Source organism: Chaetodon trifascialis, chromosome 15 (assembly GCF_039877785.1).
Source record: "Chaetodon trifascialis isolate fChaTrf1 chromosome 15, fChaTrf1.hap1, whole genome shotgun sequence".
Taxonomy (NCBI): Eukaryota; Metazoa; Chordata; class Actinopteri; order Chaetodontiformes; family Chaetodontidae; genus Chaetodon; species Chaetodon trifascialis.
The window spans coordinates 24,482,842-24,502,921 of NC_092070.1; the positions used below are offsets into that span (position 1 = coordinate 24,482,842).

Sequence of the window (20,080 nt, forward strand, 5' to 3'; positions counted from 1 at the left end):
GAATACTGCTGATTCCCACTCATACCTGGGAGTATTTGGGGCTCCAATGCAGGCATGCAGGGAGCCCTGCAACTCAGCGATGCTGCTGCAGCTCAGCCCCCTCTGCCAGACAAGATTGAGCACCGGATAAACCTGCCTCCTCCGCCGTAACAAGCATTTATTGTTTGTGCCCTACAAAGCCATTACCCATGATGCCTCGCTCTCTCCCGCACCCTGTGTGCTACATAATGAACCTACCAGGCCATTAATAAACAATCTATTTCCTATGAAGCTTTGGCAATTTGCATTCAATATGTTTGTCTCCTTTGAAAAATGGTGGCTGCACTCTCCCCTCTTGTAAGCTAATTATTTGTGCATGATAAAAAAAAGATAGAGGGGGTAACCACAGTTGGGTGAATGTCCAAAGGATTAATTTTGCCCTCAATTCCTTTTTTGAATTTATTTCTTTATCTCTCTTTCCCCAAGGACAGGTCCCGTGTTATTTATGCTAGGAATAGCAGCCTGGAGATCCTGTGTATGCATACGAGATCACGCTGCTCGCCATCTCTCACATGTATTACATCCTCAAGCAATTATCAGTCAGCGCCGGCCATGCTCCCTCTTCCCCTGCCCATACCTCTATAAGTATATATAGAAACCAAAGGAATGGGACTTGTTTGGCCAGCATATCTTAATGGTTCTGCTATAGAGCTCAGGTCCAGCATCCCAGTCCACATAACTCAAGGAAGTGACAAACCCCCCCAGGGGAGCGAGGGAGACAGAGAGCTGGGGGGGATGGGGATGGAAATGCGAGGTTGGGTATATTTTGGTCGGGGTTTAAAGTCAATATCCTCGCTCTTCTCTATCACAGAGGACGGCGTTTACAGTGACACCGTTCACTTTTTTGCATCAATGGGCCGGTGTCACTTCGCCTCCATGTCTACTTATTACAGCGGTGAATTAGAAAATAGTCGGGGATCAATTTAACATCTCTCTTTGGAGAATTCACACTCCTTCTCCCGGTGCCCATGTCTTCAAAGGGAGGCCATGCCGCTTTAGCCGCCCGCGCTGCTGAAGTTGTGTAGATAATTATACGACTATTATGGCAGCTAACGCAGTGTTTTGCATCCGCTGCCTCCTGACATTCACCCGTGGCGCCGGTGCTGTGCTGTTTAATTGGGTAAAGCAGGCAGGTTTGTTGGTGTTGCCGTGTGAGGTCATGTCACCGCTATCCTCTCCTCCTCGGATCTCTCTGTTTGCTGTTTCCTGACGCCTCACTAACTGCCTCTAATTAATCTGGCTGCTTACAACTCGACTCTGCCGCCGCCGCCGCTGCTCACCTACTCCTGTCTTCTCACCTCTCTTTCCCTTCTCTCCTCCCTTCCCCTTTCTTTCTCCTCTGTCTGTGTGCGTGTGTGTGTGAATGTGTGTGCGCGTGTCCATCCCTCTCCCTTTTCTCTACTGGTGGCTAACGTGGCGCTCTCAGGGCTTTGGGTTTGTAACTTTTGAAACAAGCACAGATGCTGATCGTGCACGGGAGAAACTAAACGGTACAATCGTAGAGGGACGCAAAATAGAGGTGCTTTCATTTTTTTCCCTTTTCCCCGTCTTTCTCTACTTCCTGCCTGCTGCCTCCTGAACTTACCTATAAACCCATGCATTAGCATGTGGCTGCTACTGTGTGTGCGTGTGGATTTCTGCATCCCTGAATGTATGTGTGTCTGGATGCATGCATGCATAATGGTGCGTATAACGTGTTCTCAGTAGAATGCGGGATCCATACACGTCAACCCGGACACGCCAGTTGTCCGTCATTACCTGACAATGCAGAATGAATGCATGCCATCATCCTCTGGGTTCCTGTCAGATCTGAGAAGACCCGCATCCCCCTGTCACCATCGTTTAGTGTTGCCTGCTCTAATTCTGCTCTTGTTTACGACGAGCCGAGCCCCCACTCAGTCATTCTCATCAGGTCAATAGAAGAAAATCAAAGCACTGTCTGTGTTTTTCTTTTGGAATCCATTTGTTTATCCAACCAATTACTGAATTTGGAGGATGTTGTTTTTTTTATTCATACCTGTGGGTAATTGGTGCATGCTTCCCCCCTCTTTCCAGTAATTTAATAATCTGTAAGAGAATTGAAACGATGAATAAATTCATGAACGGGTGAACCCAAACTCAATCACACCAAAGTGCTACAAACATTTACATAATCATTTATTTATTTATCTATTATTTTATGAATTTGCCTTTAGTCGTCTTGGTTTGCTGCTTGCGTTTGGCCCGTCCTGGATGTCTGGATAGGAAATGTGAAGGTCAGTGATGACGGGTCTGTGTTTTGTTGCTTTGAACAGGTGAACAATGCAACAGCACGAGTGATGACAAACAAAAAAGTGGCCAACCCATACACGAATGGTGAGTGCCAATAAAAGCTGGACATCACATTGTGTCCATGTTGTTGTTATTGTCAGCTGAGTTTTTTTGTCTTTGTTCGCAGGCTGGAAGCTGAATCCAGTGGTGGGAGCTGTCTACGGTCCTGAACTGTATGCTGGTAAGACATGTTCAGCTCCCGCGGTTCACATTTTGACTGTTTTTCTCTCTGCCTTGCACCGCCTGTACACCACTGTACCTGAGGCCACTATCGGCCGCAGCCAATCCCGATCTGACCCCTGAATTTCTACAATCGGGCTCATCCTGAACCTACTGAACATGAAATTCCCCTCAAATCAAAGTGAATCTGAGAGCGGCCCAGATAAGCAGTGGATGATCCAAGCCTCTCTGAGTGGCTGAGGGAGCCTGAGCTATTGTTTGCACGGTGTGCAACTGTAGAGCTGAAAAAAATGATTTCAAGAGCAAGCGCCCCTGCAACTGTTATCAGATTGTGGAGGCTGCTGCTGTGGATGGATTTGCCAAGTGCGCCAGATTGACTTTTACAGAGCTAACCGAATAAGGGAGATTGAGTGAGCGATATTGTTGGCACCTACCCTGTCGAAGGCCGCTATTCCTTCTGGTCTCAGTAATGGAGGAATGAGATGAGCTCAGTGGGGTTTTCCCTATCTCTCTCTGCCTCGACATGCCAGCTTTATTGCTGTATGTTATATGAACCCTTTGCATTTTAATGAGGGGGAAATGGTACTATTTCATTTGGAAGAAGTGCTGAGCACATCGCGCCACTTTAACGGCTTTCCTTTCTGCTCATTAGACTAAAATCTGTTCGTTCCCCGGACAGCTTTACGGCGAACCTCTAAATAACTGTCCATGACAGAAAGCAGTCATCTATCATTTTTATTTCATCCCCAACCCCTCACCCTCTCCGTGCCTCCTCCCCTGCCTCCCACACACCTCCTCCTCCTATCCCCCCCCCCCCCCCCCCTTGATTTCGACATCTTCTCCTGATAATTATATGCACACACAAACACACATCCCTCTGCAGGCGCATGCACAGGCTCAAACATATACATTAAGCCACAGTCAGGTGGAGTTTGCGCTAAATTAAAAATCTTAACTCGTCAACAATCATTTGACTGACCTACATACACGCAGCACTCCCCCTGCCCTGTTTTTACACTCAGACCAAAGCATTCCAGCATACAGAAATAGATAACCTATGTAGAACACAGACACTAATGCACGTCCCCTCTTTCATGCACACTTTCTTCATTTTACACTCACACACACACTCGCGCACACACACACTTCCCAAATCATCTCATAAATCAGAGGGAGTGTGGTCCACCACTCCAGGCAGGGGAAGCAGGAGGGGTTGGGTGATTTATTGGCTGCTAATTTTTCAAGTCGTCTTGACATGGCACTGGAGTTTGCCAAGCCTAAACGACAACATATGCTTGCCAGCTGGGAAGATGGGAAACATAAATAAGAGATACATTTTTGAAACCAAACCGCCCTGATGAGCAGCAAAAGGCCATTTTAGTGCTTTAAAAAAAGGGAAAACACTGACCGTGCCTTTGGCTGCGACGTGCCTTCCCTCCCCGAGAAAAAAAGAAACCCAACAAGAATCAGGTTCGCAGGATTCAGGATGTATTCCAAAATCATTATAGCTACAGTTAATATACTTTTGGTGGGAGTAAAATGGGATATAAAGGCGATTAATCACTGTTTATCAGTCCTCATTTCTGTGCGGGAGATCAGTGAAATTGGGAGCCATAAATCCTGGCTCGGTGACAGCACACTTCGTCTCCATTCGTCCTGGCGCTACAGGTTTATTGTCCTCAAAACCCATTCAGGAGAATGACGGATGAGAGCCTCATGCCGGCTCCTCGCTCTTAACCTCTTCCAGGGTAGATTGGCCCCTCCTACTGATGGAGGAGGGGGGTGGGGAGCGTTTGGTAGGGTACAGGCAGGCGGCGCCAACCCCAAGTCCGCGTCCTCTGTTGCCACCTAACACCCAAACCTCCCCCAGAGCCCTGATGGAGGGGGGGAGGGGGGGGTCGCGGTCCAGGAAAGAGGAGCATGGTGATTGGGTTCCCAGTCAAATGGAGGGATTGGCAATAAAACATGGCAGAGGCACGAATCATGGTGTGTGGCAGCTGGGAAGCATCCAGTGTCTGATCTGGTTTACATGAAAACTTTTGTCGAGCAAACACCAGAATCTGCCCTCCACCTCCTCATCTCAGAGGTCCGTCCATATGTAACGAGGACTGTCTTTGTCCTGGTCCATTTCATGTGCTCAGAGACACATGTACACACGTCTCTACATACAGCTTATAATTACATGCATAGACAGGGAGCAGGTGTGAGGCTAAAGCTTGTACAGATGTGAGTATTACAGGTACATGATGTAGATTTCTGTATATGTACATAGTTTTAATTCATGCTTATGAATTTTTTTTAACATACATGTTAGTATGTTGTTTTCATTGTTGATTCATCCGCTGATTATTCTCAAGTCAATAATTTTGACTTGTTTTTCTTAACAAATTAGTCAAACTGATTAATCAATCATTTAATAGTTGATAGTTAATTGTTGAAGCTCTAGTATGTTGTATGTGAAATCTACATATGTGAAGGACGTGTTTATTTATATATAGATGCATTTGTACATGCATGTGATCAAACAGATCAGTGGTAATTGTTTTCAAATTGAAACAATTTTTTTTATTTTTCATTTAGAATAATGAAACAGTTGCAGGGATTAATCTATGAAAACATGGTAATCTAATAAAAAAGGAAAACATTCAGAGGCAGATCTGTTAACTCGTTTAACAATAATTGGCAAACTTTTCTGGGTTATTCCTCGTGTGGGATGTTTTCAGCACCACGGACAGCTGCCACTTAGAAATCCCCTCATATGGCCGGTCCCCTCCGGCTCTCACAGAAACAGCAGTTCATATTTTCTCTTACTAAGGTGGAGTTTTCTTGAGGACTTGTGAAAAGCTACCAGCTGTGTAAATGACAGAAAAGAAAGGCTAATTGCCATCTTAATATATGTAGACAGATCCTTTCATTGTTGAAGTGTACGTTAGGGGGATAATTAAGCTCCAGACTCTTGATTAGATTAAGCTGTTTTTGGTCCCCAGTGCGTGGATTAAGTGCTCATTGCCCGATGTATTTGAGCAGGAAGTATTAGAGAGATCAACCTTGTGGAAAATCAGATCTTTCTTTATGGGAGCCGGTTATGACCCCATCATTGGCACAGAGCTGGATTACCTCAGGTCCAACTGGCTCTGCAGGTATTGAGCTCCTCTCAAGTTGACACATATGACATATGAGGTGCAGCGTGACCCCGCCGCCCTCCAGCGCATAACTCATATTTTCTCCAGCCCCCCTCCCGGAAAAGGTGTTTGACTTTGGTGGCTAGACCAGGTTTGTGCTCTCATACACCGTGGCTGTTGTTGCTTTTCACGGGCTTACCAAGGTGTGACAGTGCCTTTGATTTATGGGTTATTATTGAAGCAGTGTAGCCTATCGCCAACTCATTATAAGTTTACATTCACATACATCACTGCATGCATATTGCATACAAATTTCCAAAAAAGAAAGAAAGAGGCAATTGGACTCTCTGGGGCCCAGAAACAGTAGTGATTTGTTAAGAGGAGGGGGGAAAAGAAACACACCTCGGAAACTATCAAAGAGGATTGTTTTTGCCCTTTAGCAACTGCACTCAGATGTCCACTGCTCCAAAAAAAGAGACTAATTTAAATGTCAAGGTCAGCATTATAAATCACTTGGGGGAAAGGGGGCACCCTGCAAGTCCAGGCAGTCTATTGGTACGTTGGCAGCAAACAAAGTGCCACGCACCTTGGCGGGCGTGTAGAGGGGGGCTACATGGGCGTTACCTGGCCAAATGAGACCCAGAGTTTGAATATGTGCGGACCCACTAATGGAGCGTGATGTTAATAGCAGAAGACATTAAACCTGGCTCTCTGTGTTTTTAAAAGCACCACTAATCTGTCTCCCTGTCAGCTTTATTGAAGCAGCGGGGCTAGGGTGTGCATCGTTCATTAGGGTGCTCACTGGCCTCGTCCACCTGCAGGGTTAACGCTGCACACGGCACGGTAACGCCAGGCCGCCGCTCTGCAGGCGGAAACATACACGCCACCGATTATGTATGAGCCACCATGGATCATCATTGCAGTCTAGTTTATCTGCGACTGCGAGGGACTGCCTGCCGTCGCCTTTGTGGCAGCAGGTTCATCTGAAACACATTGGATACATACTATCAGCCTGTGTTACTCACCCTAAGTGAGCCCCCACCCCCGACCCAAACAAGATCAGCAGGAGCCTCACAACTCCCCATCACAGAGTGATCTCTGACTGGAGAGACTGAGGTGGTCTGTGATGAATTCACCCAAAACGTGTCATGGAAATGAATAACAGAATAAGGTGAGGGGAGGGAGATGAGGGGATGTTGCTGGGGATGAAGAATAATGGGGATGACTGCATTGTGATGGACTAGGCATTGGGGGAGGGGGAGAGGGCGAGGACCAGAGGGAAGAGGGATGTGAGGGAATTTCGATTGCTGGAATAGAGGAGGCCAACTTAATCATGTCTGGAGATCAGTGTTTGTATGCACCTCCACAGCTTGTAATCAGACAGCCACTGGACTGATTGAAGGTTAAGTAGAGACGAGATCGCGGCGCCTGTCCTCTAATCTGTGACCGCAGACATTTTGTCGCACCATCATACCAACCCTTGCTACTCACCCTGACGCCTTTCACCCCAATGCTCCCTTTCTGATCCACCGGTAGCCGTCAGCAGAGGACGTGCAGCACTGCAATTGGTTAAAGATGGTCCCAGATGGGTTTGGAGATGAGGGTCATGCTAAGGTTTGGACCTTGGCTGTCCAGCCCATCTGCTCCACTTCCCCCAGGGGAAACTTCTGAACATCTAGTCAGGTTGTTCAACAACATTCACCTCCCACTCGACTCTACCCAACACCTAGAAACGCCCTCTACCTCTCCCCCGTCCACCCTCCCACTGCTCTGCTCGCTGCTAGCCCATTGTGTCTAAACTATGCAAAAGCTGTGGTGCGAAACTAGTGGTATTGCATCCATTACCTGCCTATGCTTCAAGGCTGCCCCTCGCCAGGCATCAGGAGAGGATGCGTACAGCAAATGTGGATCCTTGCTGAGTACGGCACAAAGCAGCGAGCTGGGAAAGGGGAGAGTGCTCGATGAGGCGCACCTAGAAAAGATTAAATCTATTGTTTCCTTGTCTTGCCCATAATGCATTCTGTCATAGGGAAAGCAGTGCCACACGTCTCTCTTTAATGTATTCTGTCATAAGGTAAGCAATGCCAAGTCGAGGATGTTCTCTGAAAGTCATTTTCTCTTCTCTCGTGTGTTTCCTTCCATAGTAACAGGGTTTCCCTACCCTGCCACAGGCGCTACGGTGGCCTATAGGGGTGCCCACTTGCGAGGTCGGGGGCGGGCTGTGTACAACACGTTCCGCACAGCTCCACCACCACCACCAATCCCAGCTTATGGAGCGTGAGTATTGAATCTCCAGAAAACAACACTGAGCACTGCAGACAGTGCAGGTCTGTTGGTTGTGTTCATGCTGCAGTACAGTATGAGTGCGTGTGACTCTAATTACGTGTTTGCATGCTGGAGTTTTACATACTGCATGTGCATTTAAATTTAGGCGTGTCATAATTTCACAATTTCAAAGAAGAGATATTCACATGATTATGTCTGAAGACCATGCAGCTTATGAACAGGGGAATGAGCTCATAGGGGTCATTGTTCTAGTCATTATATGTATGCATTGTCAACTTTGGACAATTGTTTCAGATCAAAAGGTTTGTTCAAATAATAATCCTGAAATTGCAGGCCATTTCCTTTGTTATTCTTCCTGGAGGGGTCTTTGGGGAGTAGAATCACTGTTGGTATCTAGGTATATACATGCCCCAGCTCTGCTCATCCTTATATGTGTACGTTGTCTGTTGACAAAGGAGGAACTAACAAAGCCACAGGGAGAGCTGTAGAGAGCTGAGATACGGTATTACTGAGCAGATCTCACTGGACTGTGACCAGGGCCTATGCTGATCTCCTGGCTTTGTGCAGCCCTGCCTCACACTCGTCTGTTATCAGCAGTGGTCTGTGTGGCCGTGGGAGAGGTCTGACGGAGACCGGCCGAGGGCCCGGTATAGCTGTCTATCTGTGATTAGATCAGGATCCGTCTTACTGCGGAGAGACTTGCCGCTGAAGCTGGGACTGGAAATCCCACGTCCCCTTTCCCCTCCCTCCCACTCCGGGGCCCTTTGCTGCTGATGGCAGCTGGTTGATTTATATAGCGGAGTCATGTGACGGCGCTCCTTCGCTGCCTTCTTTTGTCCTCCTCTCCGCTCCCCACCACCACCAGCCCTCCTGACAACACTGCAGCAACTGGAAAGACAACAATTTTACCAGAGCAGAAAATTGGACGGGGATGTGAAACGGTTGCACTTTTCGCTCTAATGTGTCATTCATTATTTGTGGTACAGTACACTAAAGCTGCTAAGAACTGACCCCACAGACCCACAAATGGTTGAAACAGAACGTCGACGGCTGAGATTCAGTAGGGCAGCATGTACGACACATCAACTAACACTCCTTTCCTGTCCTCTAATTTCGCAGGGTGGTGTACCAAGATGGCTTCTATGGTGCAGAGATCTATGTAAGTACAGTTGGCTTTTCCTCTTGCCTGCTTAGATGAAACAGAAGTAAAGCAGACAAAAAGCCCAGCCCTGGAGACAAAAACGTGATCTCCTCAGCCCCCAGCGTTCTCCCAGCCTCGCTGCCAAGCCGGCGTCGATTAGGCCTCTGTCTGCTGTGCCAAGAAACCCAACAACAAAATTTAAAACCCCCTCAGCTCCTCCCTCCTCCCTCTCTTCTCTCTTCCTATGATCTCAGACTTTGGCAAAGAGGCAGACCCGAGCTCAGTGTCCCGTGTCAAGTTAGGTCATTCCTTACTTCAGATTTGTCTGGCTTTTTGAGGTGGCTCGTCTTCTGCAGCCCCCCTTCTCGCTACCTCTTTCCTTCTCCCTCCTGGTTTGTGTTTGTGTACACTCAGAGGGTTTGGCTGGGATATCCCTGCCTGCCCCAGGGGGTCTGTGCAGGCCTGAGTGGAGCCGGTTCCTCCCAGCCATCACCATGTGGGAGATAAGAGGGACGGCAGCAGATAAAGGGATTAGCCGTCCCTCTGGAGCTGTCCGTGCAGGCAGGGTCACATCAGGGGCTGGCCCTGCTGCACGTTGCCCTTGACAGAGAAAAGCATGGCCGCTGTGGAGATAATGCTGAAATTACCACGCTGCCCCACTTTGACATTAGTCCAGACGTTTGTGGGAGGATGTAATTTGTCGCTTTGATTCGGCTGCTTTTTTTCTGCGCTGCCGTCTGCCGAGATAGCGAGATGACAGTGGGCACAGCAGCAATGACAGTTGCCTCTCACTCTCACCCTGACGACGACCAGCGTCTGGGAACGAAATGCTGGACCCCGGTGATATATGGCTTACACACCAGCCCACATGATAGGACTGTATTTCGCTGTTTTTTATGACGGTGACATCCACCACCATAGACGAGAGCGGGGCGGTGCTCTGAGTGATATTGTTTGTCTCTCGCACTCGCTCAGCCACCTCCAGCTAAGTCCTGCACCCCGATGTCCCTTGACCAAAGCCTGGCCAGGTTGGTCCATCACTCAACCCGTCATGCCAGCCCCTGGTGCTTTACTGCCATTAGTTTTGGCACTGACCACTGCACTGCTTCAGACTGGCTGAGTGTGCGTGAAGGTCTCGAGTGACCAAGAGGAAGCTGTCCCTTAGCCCTCAGTGTCCTCCACAATCATTCAGTGGACATTGGCTCGCTGTTAAAACCGGCCGCCTGATGTGCAGAAGCCTCCTTTTTGGAAACAGGCGAGCTGCTAATCCATCAGCAGAGAGGGAAACTGGATGCATACACATACGCTATCTGCATTTGCTAATACATATGCATGCATGCACCTTCATGTAGAAACACACACGAGTGCACACATACATGAATGCACAAACACACAGGCCGCACGACAAAATAACAAATGTGCTGCACTGTTGTGTGCAGGATTTGACAATGTGGGAGAGTGATTTATTGGCCCGTGTTTGTTCAGGCCGTCGCTGTAATCAGCACAGTCCCAAGGCATGGCTGTCCCGCAGGAAGTCATCTGCCTCGAGTGCAGTGACTTCCTGTCTCTGTGGAAACCTTGAGGGAAACTGGGGGGAGGGGGATTCAGTTGCTGTGGCCCCTGACCTGATTTCATGTGCAGCCACGGCCACGAGCATCACACCGCTGCCTCTCTGCACAGCTCTCCGTCGGACGTCTTTCCCCTTGAGTTTAAAAATGAATGAAAACATGCATTATTAAAAGCCACCTATCCACCGTATGGACGCAGATGGGCACACACTCCACTGGCACTAATAGAAAAACAGTGGGAGAACAGCTTCATTTTTCAAAGAGAGTAATAGCAGCACTCCACAATGAGGTCTTTAATTCCTTCCCCACTCTGGCAAATGAATACAGCGGTCCTGACTCCCCAATGGTCCAACCGTCTCCTGCCTTCTTACTTCATTTGTGAGCCAGGGGGGTCGTGTAAGGAAAAGGGGGCTCTTCAATAATGAAGCAGCAGAACCTCAATCTAAAAAGGGGCTGAATTTGGGGAGTTGGCTCACGTGGCCTCTGTTATGCTGTTACCGCTACCCAGACGAACCTCCAGTGTGATGATGGCTCGTCTCAGAACATCACTCATTGCCCTGTTGCCACCACTTGCCTCATACACCATATATCAAACAGCACCCTCTGGTGTCTGAAAGGGAACCTGCATTTGGGGAAAGTGAGAAATACTGTGCAGTGGCGTTTAAACATTGCGGCAATTTCCAGCTCTTCATGTGTATCGCTGTGTCCTCGTGTCTCTGAGATCTACCCTTTCTCTGTGCAGGAGGACCTCAATCATTGATTAACACTGTGCTCTTTTTACAGGGTGGCTATGCAGCATACAGATTTGCCCAGCCCACCACCACCGCTGCTTACAGTGACAGGTGAGAATCCCTCCCATCCAGTTTTCATCATGTTATTAAAGCGCTGCACTGAGAGACTGAGAGAGTTGTACCATTGTGTTGTACAAAGATTACTGAATGTGGAAAGTGTTGCATGCTTCAGCAGTTCCAGATTGTCCAGATTCAGTCAACCCTGAAATACGTAATTAGATTAATGTATCTTTAATTTCTGGCTACATTTTGTTATTTTTGGGGGGGGATGTTTCTCTTATTTCCATCAAACGTGAACAATGCAATGTGACGATTTCCAGCACGGCTCAAATGCAATTTCACAGAACAGAAAAAATGTAAAATCCGAACAGCAAGAGCCTCTTTCTTAAGCTGATATTTTGCACGTGTTCGAGAAAACAGAGAATCTGTCGCAGAGCTGGCAGAGATTGCATTTTTTCCCATCAGCAGTGGGCAGAAGAAACAGAATGCAATGCTGATAAAGCACATGTTGAGTTCAGAGTTAAATCATAGAGACGTCTACGTTATGTTCCACAAGCTCTCTTTGTTAATGTGAAGTTTGATTTAAAGCAACAAGTTGATCCCGCAGGCCGACAAATAGAGGAAATTACTGAGTGAAGTAGAACTAGATGAGGAAGACTGAAGGAGAATAAAGCACACCTCAGTGCAGTAAACATCCCAGAATGATATCTAACATTGGGGAAGTAGCAAAGGGTGGACTTGTGTTTGTAATAATTACTGTGTTTTCCTGACAAAACGTGCCAGTCGTGGATGGAGAACGTATGTGATGGAGCTGCTTCGCCAGCATATTCTATATTTTCAATATTCTGTGCAGGTTATTTTGGATTTCTGGGTGCTTCCTCTCCAGTTATCTATTAGGCAAACCTCCGTATTCCCTTTCGCTTGGAGCACAAAAAAGACTAACCTCATTGGACTCGATGAGAAAAGCGGTGATATATGTCGTGACTCTCTGCTTGTGATGGGAGAGTGGGTATATCACTGCGGTATTTATGAATGGCCTCAGGTCTGTGGAAGGGAGGCAGAGAGGGAGAGACAGACCGGCAGGAACTCTATCACTTCTGAGTGATGTCACTCCGGTTCAGGTGTGCTCCGTTTGAGGAGGCGTCGCTGATTCATTTCGGCCCCTGAAAGCCGTTGTCAGCCGGGATGTGGGCTGGTTTGGGAATCTAATCTGGGAAGGATTGAGCGTGTCACTTGTGATAACGTACACCCTGCCTGAGAGCCTGAAGATCATATCGATAATGTAAGATTTATCAGGCCTCGCCGCGGCTCGAATTATGAGCAGCCGTGCTCGGCGAGAGCAGAAATTGGACAGCGGCTTTTTTTCTCTCCGAGTGATTTAATTCCTGTTTCTCTTGCCTATACTTTTCCCTGAGATTTAATGTAATTCGCCCCCAAGTTGTTTGTTTTGCTTTGTCTGTTTGTTTCCTTTTGAATAAGCGGTCATGCCCATTGGATCAATAGGGGTTTGCCGGTATTGTCTCAGCAATACCTTATCAGACTTAACGGTGGAGCAGTCAGCCAATCATAAAAAGAGGTCACCGGGATTGTGGAAAGCGTGTGAAACCCCTGCGAAATATGAAACATTTATTATCTGGAAAGCCTACAGTGCTCACTGGCAGCATTACCAAAGCCCTTTAAGTAACTAAACAGAGTTCATACCAGAGAGTCTGATGTATCACAGAGGCCTTGTGAGGAGCCCGTCACATTGCAGAGACCCTGCTGGCTTCCAATCAGCTCTGCTGAGGCTCTGTGACATTGCACAGGGTGGTTTGACCTGCCGGTCGTCAGCGGTGCCACTCTGGTGAGAGTCATTTTGTAGATATATTAGCCTTAGAGGGCCTGTGGGGTTCGGTGCTCACTGAAGATAAGAGGACCACGGAGACTTCCCCTGACCATCTCATGGCACCGGCCTCCTCCCCAAGGAGCCGAGACAGCCTTTCTGATTTCATGTCCTGCTCACTGACCTTGGGTGCTGCTGGACTTAAATGGGCCGAGCCATATTTAGATCTTATATAACTCAATGTAGCTCATGCGAAAGGCATGAGCGCTGTATGTCTTGTTGTCTCCTTTAGGAGAATTTCTTCCTCTCTCCACTTTTTTTTTTTTTTATTCCTGGTTGATTTGGTGCCCTCAGTCCTTGGCTGGGTGTGCCTTATCTGCTCCATGCAGACCCTCATTTGCAAGCGAGCATTGAAGAAAAAAAAAAGGAGAGTAAATAGAGGAATATGTGAAGTCGAATAAATAAATAAATAAGGCAGACACATCTTGTCCTGTCTCAGAAGGAAATTGGAAGGATTAGTTCCAAACCAGCAACAATGAAAAGACAGGGGCGTGAGCCCAGTGTGCAGCCTGGGTAAACAAGAACAGGGTGAGAGACCAAGCCCTCCAGCACCAACTGCGTCTCCTGCATCTGTCCTCCCCTCTCCCTCCCTCGCTCTGCGCTCATTACCTATTCTCTCCACCTAATCAAGATGACAATGAAAAGACAAGTATAATTCGCCAACCTTTGAACTCCCCTTTTTGAACCACCTTGTATAATGTAGGAAGCCCAGGAGGCCGAGGAGGGAAATAATTGATTGTGTTAGGGACTTGAAAGAGTTGACTTGAGGGGTTGAGCATTAAACAAGCATGCATAAATGTTCTGCTCTCCTCGTCAATGATAGATCAATGACCGTGTTCTCTGTGCCTCCTGTTGTGCAGCTATGGCAGAGTCTATGCAACAGCAGACCCCTACCACCACACGATTGGCCCTGCCGCCACATACAGTGTGGGGACTATGGTAAGTCTATGAGGCCGCCGGGCGTTTGTGTGTGCACCCCGTCTGAGGCATCACAACACGAGCACACGCACACAACTCACACTCCAAAATAAAGACCAGAGGCTGCAGCGGCCACTGGTTTTTATTTATGTATTTATTCATCAATCGATTTGGTTTCTGTCATGCTCTCTGGCACACCCTGGTGGAGCTGAGCAGTACTGTAAAAGCCCGGCATGAGAAAATTGGCTCAGACATTTAGTGCAACAAACTTGTGTTATGCCACGCAAGCTCACCTCATGCAATATTAATTTGACACAAGTTCCTCCTGAAATGAGAATGAGTGATTACTGCAGCGTGTTTTTTAACACAAACTTTGCATTTTACACAACAACTACATTTCCAAGCTTTCTGTTCATTCTACATCCCTCCACTCGCTGCACAGCGAGCTGGACCATCTTTATTTTTTCCATTCAGCCAAACCAAACTTGAAGGGATGACGTTGAATTGTTAATGTCTGTTTTTAGCTAGCTTTTGCAGCTACTGTAACATCAAAGATGAAAAGTGATGATAAATAAAAGAGCATCTTTTTTGAAAGAGAGAGAGCTTCTCTTTGGTTTTGTTTTATGATGATGAGGGGATGGGACCGGCCTCACAGACCAAACCTAGAGATTAAGGACCATCAAACGCATGCAGCAGTGTGCCGTGGGACATAAAGAGAGAGCGAGTCGGAGAGAGGGAGGGAGTTGTCTCGCCCTCCCCTCCTGCCCACAAGCTCGATGCTTGAGGCGTGCTCTCTGCTTGAGAAATGACTCAAATTTACAATTCCGGCATGCATGCGATTTTTCAACAACATTAAAAAAAAAAAAAAAAAAAAGCGTACAGTTCCCCGGTGCAGCTGCTAGCTAAAAGCTTTCATTAATTAAGACATTTCTTTTTCCTCTTCATTTACTTAATTAAAAAATGTGCTTGAATGTTTTTTATTCTTTATTCTTTTTCCTCTAAATTTCCTTCCATTTCTCTGACACTTTGTTCGTCCTCTCGATGAAAGTAGAAGACAGGATTTGGCCCCTAAAAATATCAGAGCTAATGCTGTGTGTGTTGGGAGCTCAGGGAGCTAACGCAGACTCGAGAGGTGTGTGTGTGTGTGTGTGTGTGTGTGTGTGTGTGTGTGTGTGTGTGTGTGTGTGTGTGTGTGTGTGTGTGTGTGTGTGTGTGTGTGTGTGTGTGTGTGGTGTTGAACAAATGGCGAGGCTACTGGGAGATGGGCTGTGCTGAGGCCAACATCGAATAAACTCGTGAGCTAAAGAGAAAGAGACCAGCTTGGTTCCTAATTCTTTAATCATATTTGATTAATGGTTCTCCAGCAGAGAGGAGTCATTTTTGCATTTAAAAGCTATATAATAATTAGTTCCTCTGAGGTTGGAAATTCTCTTTACTCATTTCCAGCACACAGAAGCATCTCATATGGATGAAAGTTTTGTACAAGCAAGAGGGCTCCCCGAAATTAGGCAAAATTAGCCTTTGAAGACATTCGCTAGCCTTTGGAGTTCGTCTGAATTCCTAATTGCAGCAGAGCCACCGAAAGATGAGAGGAGAGAGAGAGAGAGAGAGAGAGAGAGAGAGAGAGAGAGAGAGAGAGAGAGAGAGAGAGTGAGTGTGTGTGTGTGTGTGTGTGTGTGCGTGCGTGCATGTGCAGGTGTGCATGCATAGGCCCACATGCATGCTTTATGTGTGTGTCTGCCCTACATATCTTGAGCATGGTGCTAAATCTAAGGGCTAATATCCTGAGGTGGTTTGCCCCTCCAGAAAGGTGCAGAAACCTCCGCTAGACTTGAAAAGGAGCTGTGATTAAAGCCCCCTGAACTCATCCTGCTTAGGTTGAATCTCTGATATTGTTACAGCCTGAAAAGGAATGGGTTTCCTCGAGTAAAAGAGCACAAAGCACGCTATTTTTAAACGAACTGCTCAATGCAATAAATTAAAGAAAATACACCAGGCCAGGTCCAGTGCTTCAGCTTTTTCAAGACTCTTTCTTTTTTTTTTTTTTGGCTGTGCCATTATAGAAAAAGCTCCAGGTCCACCAATCCACCTCAAGTCCAAAAGATCCTGGTCCTAACACACACTCCAATTATTGGCTTAACTCTATCAAACCATCAGGCCGCCTCATGCTCATTCCCATATGGAAAACATTCTACGAAAATATGGGAAAAGGAAGGAAATTTGTGGACAAAAGAGAAACCGACTAAAGCTGTCACCTGAATACTGATTGGTACTTTTTCATCTTTGATGTTGCAGGCTAGCCTATACAGAGGAGGGTACAGTCGCTTCACTCCCTACTAAAAGAAAAGACAGAGACATTACCCCAACAAACAGACAAAAAAAAAAAAAAACAATCTAAAAACAAAAAAGACAAACTCAAAACAGGCGAACACCCGGTCCTTGGTGGAGAGCTAAATCAAACTAAAAGCTTCCAGGTCCCCATGCTGAGCCCCTCCCCTGACACCCTCTCAAGCCGATATTTCTACAACAACCTATTTGATGTCATCATTGGTCTGCTCTTGTTTTGTATTCATTTTGTGCTTTTGGTTTTCTTTTGGAAAGTTTTATGCACATGTGCATTATCTTGATTGCTGTATATGGGTGCTGTGTCACCATAACCAATGTGAGCCTACTGCAGCACGCATGATGCATGCTCAGAGGTGTGTGTATGCAGCCGCTGTCATCTGACTAAGAATATACTGGGGCATTTTTATGATACACACGGTACATGACAAACATGCCGGGCGTGATCAGCTGCGCACTGATCACTGATCCATCACCAGTTTGTTGCTTTTCTAACCTTTACCTTCCATTTAACATGCAGGAGTGCAGCTCAGTCCACGCGCTGACGCTGAACATGCCTTGGTGATTCTTAGCTCAAAGACGGCGCTGCTCTGATTGCTTTTGTTTTCTTTAAACATTGGAGTCCTACTGTTGTGCACTTGCAGTGGAGCGTTACAAGCTGTATTATGTGGTATGACAGCATGCAGAGAAAAGGGTCATGAAGGTCAGATTTCTGTCTTGGACTCACAATGCTCACACTCCAGCCCAGTCTCCTGCAAATCCCTGTACGTTTATATGCAACTATTCTGCACGAGCGGCCGTGTTGAAGGGGGACATGTGACGCTGGCCGGGTGGCGTTCAGGGACAAAATCGTGTAGCACTTCAGCCAAAAGTATAGCCAAAGGTAAATAGGAGGGGGGTGAGCGTTTGCCATCAGTAGCTCTGGTTAGCTTCTTCGCTAATGCTAGCAGGTGGCAGTGATATGTTGCAGCAGAATACAGACCAAACTATAAGGGCGGGCCAACAGTCCACTCATATGATATGCAAATCTGCAACTGCAACCATGATATATGTCTAGATACAGAATATTTCCAAAATGATTAGAATTTCATATTTGGTTGTGAGTAAGAGGGGAATTAGTTATATGACACGCGTGTATTTACACCTGAGGTTAGATGAGTCTTACTGGTACTCGTGAATGTGGACTGTGATTGGGCGTCTTCGTACTTCTACAATTGGCTGTTCAGTTGCTATTGAACATCAGCATCGTCTGGATTTTAAGATGTTGGCATTTATTCAGCCAAGGCCAAATGACCAATCTCTCAATGTTAATGAAAATGAAAAATAATTCCTGTATCTGCCCCTTGATTTGGATCTGCTCCAGAATTTAATGGGTCCCTCTTTGGCCCATGATACCCCCCTTCCACTAGGTTTCATGAACATGGGACCAGCAGTTTTTCTGTGGCTTTACTCTAAAGGACCTCATCTTTCACTGGACCTCTTTTAAACCCCAGTTTGTAACACATGCTTTCAGAAAATTTCTAGACTTTATAAAGCTTGAAAACTTTGCAGAAATAATCTATTTTAAAGTTTAGATATTGTGTTGGTCGTTGTGCGTCGACTCGTTCATTTTGTAGCTCTGCTGTGATGTTGTTGTACTGGAATGCATCATACTGGAAGTAAATAGAATATAATGCATGCCAATGGAACATCGGGACAAATTAACTTCTCAGCAGAGACTGTAGCTTGTAAATAGGATTTATGACAAGACTGTTGTTCTGGATTAGTCACTTAGCCGATTGGTCGATCGTAAGACAGTTACAGTTTTGATAATCGACCAATCACAATCACACCCAGAAGTTGTTTTACATTATTCTAAACTGAATCTCTTTGGTTTTGGTTTGTTGGTTGAACCAAACAAACTGAATCTGAAGACGAGTCCCGACGGCCTCCATCATGAATTCCTCCATTCTGAACGATTTCCTTTGACATTAATGAACTAAAAGGCCGATCGGCAAATGGAAACGCTGCGTCGCAGCGCACAGGCATCTCTGTGCGTCTGCTGTTCCCCAAAGTGTGACTGCTCAACGCAAACAGTTGCATATTACCTCGATTTGCAGAAGACACGGCTGCATATCCTCACTGATACACCACGGCAGACGAACTGCACTCGAGGTGCACCGTAACACATTTTCCACATGGACTCACACACAGTAACGACACAGCACCGAGCTGGGCGAGCCCGACAGAGGGCTGCTCTGCTGCGAGTCACCGGTCTCTTTTTAAGCATTGCACAAAATGTTTTACCTCAGGATAAGCTAACTGAAACTCACAAACTAGAATACAGTGCTATTCACTCCTCAGCAGGCAGGACAGTTTCATTTCTAACACAACCAGCAGGTTTGGCCTCTTTGCAACGCGGCTTTCTAGAAGAGCTGATTTTTGATTTCTGTTGAAGCAGAGACCCCAGGAGAGGTTGATAAAATAAGACTGTACTGTTGTTCTTTATTAAAGCTACTGTATTATATATATATGTAGACATATACTGTATAAAACATTTCAACTGTATACACACACACACACACACACACACACACACACACACACACACACACAAATACAGTAAGATTTATTATATAAAAGCACCCAGGAGTTAGAGGCAGTGTAAATGTGTGTAGAGTGCAGCAGTGCTCGCCTCTTAGTCCACATACAGTGGTTGCATTGGCTTCTATTACAACTGTGTGCAACGTGAGGTGAATTGAAAAGAGAATCTCTGTGTAGCTCCGGCTAGCTGTCACGATTTCAGCGCAGCTACGGAAACACAACTCAAAGCTAATGCCAATAATATTTAATTTATATGTACTCACAGAAGTGTTTGTGGTCTCAAAAGAAAAAAATCTGTTTGTTGCACTTTGTTTTTTGGTTTTTCAATACTTTCCGAGATGTAACATATTTATAAAGTATCATAAACAGCTAGTTATGTTTAGTCGAGATGTTAAGATGATATAGAGTAATGTTGTATATGAAAAAAGAAAATTAACCCATTATCTCATGAGTCAAAGAAGATCTTTATGTGGGTAAACAAACGTTGTTCTTCCTTTTATATGCTAGTACGTACGCACCATTTGGGGTTTTTATATGAGTCGAAACGGACTTTGAGTATTATTTTTACCATTTTCAAACAGGAGAACTGGTTTGTGCATTTGTAGGAGTTTGTCGTCTGAACTCTGCAGCAGAGTTCACGTGTGGGTGTTCAGTTAGTGACCACTATTAGTAAGCTAGACTGGAATGAGATAGATTTCTTTTGTTTACTGACCTGAATGTGTCTGCCTATGTGCTATATATATATATATATATTATATATGCATTAGAGTGTGTGTGTGTGTGTGTGTGTGTGTGTGTGTGTGAGTGTGTGTGTAAGAGAGAGAGAGAGAGAGAGAGAGAGAAGACAGAGGAAGTGAATGCAGTTTGCTAACATACTGTAGTTTGCAGTAAGCTAACAGTTTACATGACTTCACTCT

At 46.2% G+C, this 20,080-nt stretch overlaps 1 protein-coding gene across 10 annotated transcripts in view; it reads left to right on the plus strand.

Annotated features, from left to right (window-relative positions):
* Positions 1–20,080, plus strand: part of LOC139344008 (RNA binding protein fox-1 homolog 3-like) — a 349,683-nt gene that overhangs the window by 320,223 nt on the left and 9,380 nt on the right. For 5 of the 10 annotated variants that reach the window (XM_070981885.1, XM_070981890.1, XM_070981886.1 and 2 more), the window contains 8 exons: positions 1,466–1,558; positions 2,334–2,394; positions 2,477–2,530; positions 7,796–7,928; positions 9,057–9,096; positions 11,430–11,488; positions 14,180–14,258; positions 16,533–16,999. In XM_070981885.1, coding sequence (XP_070837986.1) covers positions 1,466–1,558; positions 2,334–2,394; positions 2,477–2,530; positions 7,796–7,928; positions 9,057–9,096; positions 11,430–11,488; positions 14,180–14,258; positions 16,533–16,577 — 564 coding nt within the window. In that variant the 3' untranslated portion in view covers positions 16,578–16,999. Of the gene's footprint in view, positions 1–1,465; positions 1,559–2,333; positions 2,395–2,476; positions 2,531–7,795; positions 7,929–9,056; positions 9,097–11,429; positions 11,489–14,179; positions 14,259–16,532; positions 17,000–20,080 lie in introns of those variants that run through there. The other 5 variants (XM_070981888.1, XM_070981891.1, XM_070981892.1 and 2 more) reach the window with 1 other exon arrangement.